This window comes from Lactuca saligna, chromosome 3, assembly GCF_052625555.1.
Source record: "Lactuca saligna cultivar CGN05327 chromosome 3, ASM5262555v1, whole genome shotgun sequence".
In the NCBI taxonomy this organism is placed as follows: Eukaryota; Viridiplantae; Streptophyta; class Magnoliopsida; order Asterales; family Asteraceae; genus Lactuca; species Lactuca saligna.
This window is the reverse complement of record NC_136419.1, coordinates 52,566,105-52,575,000: the sequence shown is the minus strand read 5'-3', so window position 1 is coordinate 52,575,000 and position 8,896 is coordinate 52,566,105. Positions and strand designations below refer to the sequence as shown.

General features: G+C 37.3%; 1 protein-coding gene across 2 annotated transcripts in view; it reads right to left on the bottom strand.

The window, feature by feature from the left end:
• Positions 1-6,389, bottom strand: part of LOC145036553 (Nucleotidylyl transferase superfamily protein) — a 7,799-nt gene extending 1,410 nt beyond the window's left edge. The window contains exons 1-6 of one of the 2 annotated variants that reach the window (XM_078985015.1): positions 6,206-6,389; positions 6,015-6,113; positions 5,773-5,857; positions 5,471-5,540; positions 5,301-5,361; positions 5,117-5,170 (exon numbers count right to left, since the gene is read on the bottom strand). In XM_078985015.1, the coding sequence (XP_078841141.1) occupies positions 5,117-5,170; positions 5,301-5,361; positions 5,471-5,540; positions 5,773-5,857; positions 6,015-6,113; positions 6,206-6,295 (459 nt within the window). In that variant the 5' untranslated portion in view covers positions 6,296-6,389. Of the gene's footprint in view, positions 1-5,116; positions 5,171-5,300; positions 5,362-5,470; positions 5,541-5,772; positions 5,861-6,014; positions 6,114-6,205 lie in introns of those variants that run through there. The other variant, XM_078985016.1, reaches the window with a different exon arrangement.
• Between the last annotated feature and the right edge of the window lie 2,507 nt (positions 6,390-8,896).

Below are 8,896 nucleotides of genomic sequence, written 5' to 3'. Positions count from 1 at the left end.
GTCTCTGCACGTGTTTTTTTTGTAGTATTTGAATGGAATAAGTCAATCTGAATATGGACCAAGTGGTCCTGGTCTTTAGGTGATAGTGGAGTCAGTTCCTTATTTTCTGCATGAGTCTAGTTTAAAAAGGGCATGATGTACGTTGATGGGTAGTCCCAGTGTGTGTTTTCTTTTCACTTTGATTGTGAATAAAAAGTATAATCTTTTGCCCAGATTGCTCTGTTGTTCCCTGTTTAATTACTTTTCTGCATTATTCCGATTTTATCCTTCCCTGTGATAGTCCTAATTTGTCCCCTGTTAAGTCTACTTTCCTGTTCCCTGTTTCTTAATTGGTGAAAAGGCATTGTCACTCCTGCAAAAGCTAACACTTGGTATCAGAGCAAACCTGGTGCATGCCCAAATATCAATCTCGGGAAGAGATGACAGGAAACAATGGTAATGGTGAGAAAGATGGTCAGGTTACACTTCATTATCCAATGCTGTCAAGGTCCAATTATGCTGCTTGGGCAATCAAGATGAAGGTGTTCATGCAGGCCCAAGGAGTTTGGGATGCAGTGGAACCAAGAACAACAAACACTGTGGTAGAGGTGAAGAAAGATAAGATGGCTTTGGCAGCCATCTATCAAGGCATACCAGAAGACCTATTGTTGTCATTGGCTGAGAAGAAAACAGCCAAAGAAGCATGGGAAGCCTTGAAGACCATGTTCTTGGGTGCAGATAGAGTGAAGACAGCAAGGATTCAGACTTCAAAAAAGCTGAGTTTGAAGCCTTAATTATGAAGGAATCAGAGGCTGTAGATGAGTTTGCAGTGAAGATAAGCAACCTGGTGAGTACCATGCGAGCCTTGGGGGATGCAGTAGAAGAATCTTATGTAGTGAAGAAACTACTAAGAGCTGTACCATCTAAATTCCTTCAAATTGCTTCAACTCTAGAGCAATTTGGCAATTTAGATGAGATGACAGTTGAAGAAGTCATAGGAAGGTTGAAAGCTCATGAAGAAAGGATGAAGGGACACAGTGATAATGAAGAAAGAAAACTCCTTTTGACCCACCAAGAATGGTCAGAAAGAAATAAGAAGAAAGAAGAAGATTCCAAGTCCACTCACAAAGGAAATCGTGGTGGATTTGGAGGCTCACGTGGAAGAGGAAGGGGCCGCAGCAGAGGTGCGAACAATGGTGGTCGTGGTGGTCGTGGAAAAGGCAATTCACACCATCAAAAGGAAGACAAACGTGGCCAGTCAAGTAATCAAGACAAGAGTGGTGTGCAGTGCTACAATTGTCAAGAATTTGGCCACTACGCGGCTGAGTGTAAAAATCAAAGACGTGAGAGAAATCAAGTGAACAACTTAATTCAAGACCATGTTGACAATGGGCCTGCTCTACTTCTATCATCTTTTGATGGGAATGAAGAGATAGGTGAAGTCTTCCTAAATGAAGAAAATATAAACCCACCATTGAAGACAAAAGGGGATACAGTGAAGCAATCAAATATGTGGTATCTGGACACAGGAGCCAGCAACCACATGACTGGGGACAAGTGCAAATTTAGAGAGCTGGATGAAAAAATTCAAGGCTATGTGAAGTTTGGGAATGAGTCTAGAGTCAAGATTGAAGGCAAGGGCAAGATTGTCTTTCAATGTAAAAATGGAGAACACCGATAACTTGAAGAGGTTTATTATATCCCAGACTTATGCAGCAATATAATAAGTCTGGGACAATTGGCAGAAGGTGGAGATGAGATTAGAATAAAAGATCCATTCTTATGGGTGCATGATACTGCAGGAAGGCTGTTAATGAGGGTCCAGAGATCTCCAAACCGGCTTTACAAGATCGAGTTGGAAGAGGTGAGATCAGTGTGTTTAGTTGCTGAAATCAGTGAACCTTCGTGGCTTTAGCACTCTAGGTTGGGCCATGTAAACTTTCACTCGCTAAAACTCATGTCAGATAAGAAGATAGTTGAAGGAATGCCAAAGATACTCATCCCAAATCAGCCATGTGAAGGTTGCCTGGTAGGAAAGCAGTCACGAAATTCCTACCCTTCACAAGCAAGTTATAGGGCAAAGAAGCGGTTGGAGCTAGTACATGGTGACTTGTGTGGACCGGTCTCACCTCTTACACCCGCTGGAAACAGGTACTTCATGTTGCTTGTTGATGACTACAGTAGAGTGATGTGGGTGTATCTCATGAAGACAAAAGAAGAAGCTTTTCAAATCTTCAAGAATTTCAGGTCAAAGGTTGAAACTGAAACAGGTGAGAAGGTCAAAGTCTTGAGAACGGATCGAGGAGGTGAATTTGTTTCAAATCAATTCACTTCATACTGCAGTGAGACTGGATTGACACGCCATTATACCGCTCCATACTCCCCACAACAAAACGGAGTTGTGGAGAGACGAAACAGGACGATTGTGGAGATGGTAAGGAGCAGCTTGAAGTCGATGAATGTTCCTGATGTGTTATGGGGTGAAGCTGTGAATCATGCGGTATACTTGCTGAACCGGGTCAACACCAAAGCTTTGAAAGAAACTACTCCATATGAAATGTGGACTGGGAGGAAACCACATGTAGAACATCTCAGGGTATTTGGGTGTGTCGCACACATGCTAATTGAAAGAAGTCATCTAAAGAAATTAGAAGATAGAAGTAAAAGGCTTGTACATCTTGGAGTTGAGAAAGGAACGAAGGCGTATCGCCTGTTGGATCCCGACACAGGTGCGATGTATGTGAGCAGAAACGTTGTTTTTGAAGAAACTAAGACTTGGGCGTGGGAAGAGACGAGAAGAATCAAAAGAATTCCAGGGATCAGCTTCACCATCGCAGGGTTTGACCTCGGCGAAGTCAATGAAGTTGAAATTGGGTCTACGCCTTGCACTCCAGATGATCACACACAACAAATGCCCCAAATAAATATAGACTGGAACGTAGGTGGGTCTCAGCCCACTAACCAGTTAATGGACCCACAATTAAGCCCACTTGATTTGCACTCAAACCCACCATCGACTCCTAATTCCCCAATTACACCAAATGTGTCAGTATCGCAAGACGACTCCCCTGGTACCGCTTCAAGCTCGACAGGTGGTGGCGCTCCAAAGCGCTATCGGCTACTCACGGATTTGTATGAGAATACCGAACAACTGATGATGATTCACGATGATGAGGAACCTGCCACATATACAGAAGCACGAAAAATTAAGGAATGGGTCAATGCTATGAACTTGGAAATAGCCTCGATCGAGAAAAATAAAACCTGGACCCTGGTTGATCTTCCAAAGGGACGAAAAGCAATTGGCTTGAAGTGGGTGTTCAAAGTAAAACGGGATCCAAGTGGGAAGATCGTGAAACACAAGGCAAGAATTGTCGCAAAAGGCTATGTTCAAAAGCAGGGAATAGACTACGATGAAGTATTTGCACCAGTGGCGAGAATTGAAACGGTACGTGTCATCCTAGCCCTTGCAGGTTCTAACGGTTGGCATGTGCATCATCTTGATGTGAAATCAGCCTTCTTGAATGGGAAATTGGAAGAGGAAGTCTATGTTACACAGCCTGAAGGTTACGAGAAGAAAGGTGACACTAACAAAGTGTACAAGTTGTCAAAAGCCCTCTACGGGTTAAAACAAGCACCCAGGGCTTGGAATGCTTGTTTAGATAATTACTTGAAGAGTTTGGGATTCACGAGGTGTCTTCAAGAATACTCTGTGTACACTAGGAAAAAGGAAGGTGATACCCTGATAGTTGGAGTGTATGTAGATGACCTACTGGTCACAGGAAGTTGCCAAGAAGACGTGAAAAGGTTCAAATTGGAAATGAATGCCAAGTTTGAGATGAGTGATCTTGGACTTTTGACTTACTATCTTGGAATTGAGGTAGGTCAACATGAATCAGGCATCACTTTGAAGCAAGAAGCATATGCCAGAACCATTCTTGCCAAGACCCGTATGCTGGAGTGCAACCCCACTAAAAGTCCAATGGAACACAAGGTGAAGTTGAAGAAGAATGAAGATGGGGAACTTGTAAACCCCACAAAATACATAAGCATAGTAGGAGGTCTCAGGTATCTAACTCACACTCGCCCGGATATAAGCTTTGCAGTTGGTGTAGTTAGTCGATTTATGGAGAGACCAACCATGAAACACCTCCAGGCAGTGAAGGGGATACTAAGATATGTGAAGGGCACTTTAAATTATGGGATAGTATACACTAAAGGAGAAAGCAAAATCACTATCACCGGATATTCTGATAGTGATATGGGAAATGATGAAATTGATAGAAGAAGCACAGGTGGGATGGCTTTTTATGTGAATGGCAATCTGGTCACTTGGGCATCACAGAAACAACGAGTAGTGGCACTATCCTCTTGTGAAGCTGAATTCATTGCAGCTACAATGGCAGTGTGTCAAGGCATCTGGTTGCGCCGCCTTCTCACTACCTTAACTGGTCAAAACATACCTCCTGCAGTCTTGTATGTAGATAATCAATCAGCCCTTGACCTCATGAAGAACCCGGTGTTTCATGGACGAAGTAAGCACATAGACATAAGGTTTCACTTTATTAGAGAATGTGTGGAGAATGGTGAGATAATAGTGAAACATATATGCAGCAGGAACCAAAAGGCTGACATTCTCACCAAAGCAATGGCAAAAGTGAAACATGAGGAGATGCGCAGTCTGATTGGAGTCAAGCAAGTGGTCAACTCTGAATTAGGGGAAAAAATGTTAAAGTAATTCAGAGTTGAGATAAAAGTTTTAGTCTCTGCACGTGTTTTTTTTGTAGTATTTGAATGGAATAAGTCAATCTGAATATGGACCAAGTGGTCCTGGTCTTTAGGTGATAGTGGAGTCGGTTCCTTATTTTCTGCATGAGTCTAGTTTAAAAAGGGCATGATGTACGTTGATGGGTAGTCCGAGTGTGTGTTTTCTTTTCACTTTGATTGTGAATAAAAAGTATAATCTTTTGCCCAGATTGCTCTGTTGTTCCCTGTTTAATTACTTTTCTGCATTATTCCGATTTTACCCTTCCCTGTGATAGTCCTAATTTGTCCCCTGTTAAGTCTACTTTCCTGTTCCCTGTTTCTTAATTGGTGAAAAGGCATTGTCACTCCTGCAAAAGCTAACATCACATACCTTGAGTAAAACTTGGCTTGATACTCTTTCTTCTTGATCTCGGGTTCTCAAACCCTGCAATGAGTAATTGAAGTTACAAAGACTTTTGTAGATTTTGGTAACTCTTAACCACATACTATCATTAAGCTTTCAAGTACATGGTGTTAAGATCTTGATAGATTTATAAGATAAAGATTAACCTTACCTTTGACAAAGTTACTGAAGAAGCCCAAAGCCTGTTAGAAGTTCGTGTTGACAAGTAAAACCTGTAAATGAAACAAAAAAACTGAATGAAAAAAGCATCAATCTATCTACACACACACACACACACACACACACTTAAAAGCCTTAACTGAATTAGCTATAAAGAGGTACCTGTGATCCCCAAGTTTTGGACGTGTGGTAACCAAAGAACCAGTAAATCCCACACCTACTACAGGAGAACCTATACAAGAAAAAGAAACTGCATCAATCTATCTACACACACACACACACTTAAAAGTAGTGCATTTTTTTCCTACCAACTAAATGTGCATACTGCATAAGTGATAAGATTAACAATAGAACAACTGAGGATGCAAAATTATCATCTCACTACACTCAAAAGGTACCTGAGGATGCAAAGATAATTTTCTGCTTTTCAATTTTCATGACCTAAAGAATAATACGATGATTACCTGGTTTGGAGAGCTTTAGAGCACGATTATAAGCCACTAATGCCATGTCTTCAGCAGTCTCCTTGCTAGTGAATTGAACAGGTACCTACTAACATATGATAAGTCAAGCATAAATTTGTAAAACATGGATATAGATAACTCCATGCGTTCCAAAAAAGAAGTTATAGAATCATATTCAGTCTTAATTTTATGATTTTCGACTACATCTATAATTTTACCCTTCAATTGAAAAGGGCACACACCTTCCCAAGCAATTGGATCATTGACATACGAGAATAAGGAACAATAACTTCAAGAACTGTGTTTGACGCTCCAGGAACTGCCGCCAACCACCCTAAGACCTGAATTTAAAGAGTAAAACGCATATCAGAATCCAATTGTATGTGTGTTTGAAGTTGTTGATGGATAAATAGAGAATAGAATAGCGTCTGACCTGTGAAGCACCGCCGGAGAAGTAGAGGACGGCCTGAGTAGGAGTGGAGTGAATCGCTTCAACTAGTGCTCGGATCAAACTGTCCGTCATCGTCCGTTTCTCTTGCTTCGATTGTCTCTCTTTGGATCTATCTGTTGTGATTGTCGGTTATTAACGCTAACCAAGATTGGAACTTTAATTAGGGGTGTTAGAGTTATGAAAGTCGTTATTGATTTATTAGCTTTTTAAAAGCGCTAATAAATCTACAGAATTAGTTGGCAACGTTTTTCAAAACTGTTTTTTTGTAATCTTTAAATAAATAATTTTATAAAAGTCAAAATTTGTGAATTATAAGAAATAGTTTATAGTTTATATATAACAGAAAAACCATCTATTCTTACAAAACTGTAAAGATAATCTAAATATTGAATTATTAACTTATAGCTGTTCAAAGTTAAATAAGATAATCCAAACACTTTTTAAATAAGATAATCCAAACACTTTTTAACTTAAAGTTTTTTTTAACCATATAAGCAAATCCCAAACACCCTTAGTGAATGATACGAAAAATCCTAAGAAAAAAAATAATGAAATTGAGTAACCTAACCAAATATTTGTAGCAATATATATATATATATATATATATATATATATATATATATATATATATATATATATATATATATATATATATATATATATATATATATATATATTTTGGCACAATAACCGACTTCTCAACAATGACTCATTTTGGAGTGGAGTTATCCTACAACACACATTGTGTTTAGGGTTCCAGAGTGAATGTTGTTACATATTAGATTTCGGAATGTATGCTGAAATATCATCACATTTCGGAGAAAGTAGGCAAACAAAAATGACATCCGATTACGATGAGTCAAGGTTTTACGGGTTAGTTTCTCATTCATTTACTTTTACATGTTAAGTTTATATTTTTAAGTGAAAATTTTTAATCCGAAATCTAATGAACATGTCTGAAATGCGAAAAACAACTCTCAAAAATAGTATTAGTTCATATATAGTGCCTTAGGTAGGTAGTTACTTTGTCTTAGTAACGGCCCTCAACATTAGATAAGTAGTTAGGTTAACAATATTATACTACTAGTCATTCTGTAATGAATTTCGTGTTCCAAAACACATAAAACTAGTTGGGAATAGGAAGAACAAGTCTGGAATGTATAGAAGAGTCTAGTCTAGAATACCATCATTAATTTACAGTGTCATATTGAAATTAATTCCATTTTACGTTTTTCATTGTGACCATAATTTTGATGATTCCCGTACAATGTTTTGCAAACTTATCATTATTGTGGATATTCTTGGTAAATTCAAGAACCGGCTACCATGTGAGGGTATCCTTAGAGATGTTTTGGTAGTTGGTTAGATTTTCTTGTTGCGGTGGACGGAGACATTTTGCTTTTACAATACAAATCTTGCGAAAAAGTTGTCCTAGATTCTCGAAGCAATGCGGAGGAAATGATTTTTGAGATCAAAGAGTTCGAATGGACCTTTGAGAGGAGGGAATTATGTCTTGTCACTAACTTCAAGTTGAGAGATTTTTTGCAACATCGGATTTCACACCTTCCAATTACATCTTTTTTCAACGGTCATGAAATTTAGATTATACGAACAATGGAAATTTTGTTTTTATTGCACCTTTAATCAAAATTTTGGAGTAAAGACTATTTTACAATTTGAAAATTATGGTGAATGGAAACGGTTTAGTTAACCCATATATGAGACCAAAAACTCAACCCGTTCATTCTTGGGGTAATGCTTCCGAGGGTACCGCAATCACATTTACCACTACTATGCTTGCCCTTAAAAATTTGTTGGGTATAAAATATAAAAAAATGATCATTGCTTTCGCGTGATAACCATTTTCATTACTAACCCTTAATCTATCTTTTTTAATATACAAAACATAATATTACCACTTATCCTTATTCTATGATGTTTATTTGCCACGTGGTATGTTTCTAAAATTTTCTAATAAATGTCAAAATATTTAATTACTAAATACGAAAATATTAATTCTAAAAATTTTTAAATCCATTTTTCGTAACAATATTAAAATTCGTTTAATATTTCAAACACATATCATATCTTATTTTAAATAATAATAATAATAATAAATAACCTTTTAAATCATTTATGATTTGAGTGAATCTCATAGAATCAGGATTATTCTACATGTCACCTATATAAATCAAACTTATTCCATATTTGTTTTGTTTATATTTTATTTTATTTTATTATCTATATAATATTTATAATAATACTTGTGATCTCTACGTGTTATAACATATTAAATCGTAAAGTAGTCGTACAAAACACAAACGAATTCTAGAAATGTATGCCAAAATTTATATAGTTCGGCCTTAATCTAAAAGTATATTAATTATGATTTACTTTTTTGTATTTTTTATAAAAAATCCAATTTATAACCAAATAAGTTTTGATGTAAAAAATCACAACCACCCACCATATGATATGTTGCTTCCATAGGGAACATGACATTTTGATGTAGACTTTTAATAGACGAAATTATCCAATCCTTCCTAATAAATAAAAATAATTTTGACACATGTCACTTTCTCATTAACTTGGATATATGTCATTTTTGGTATTTTTAAATAATTGTGTTTTCCATTTGTCATTTTCTCAATTTTTTTTTTATATTTTCTTAAT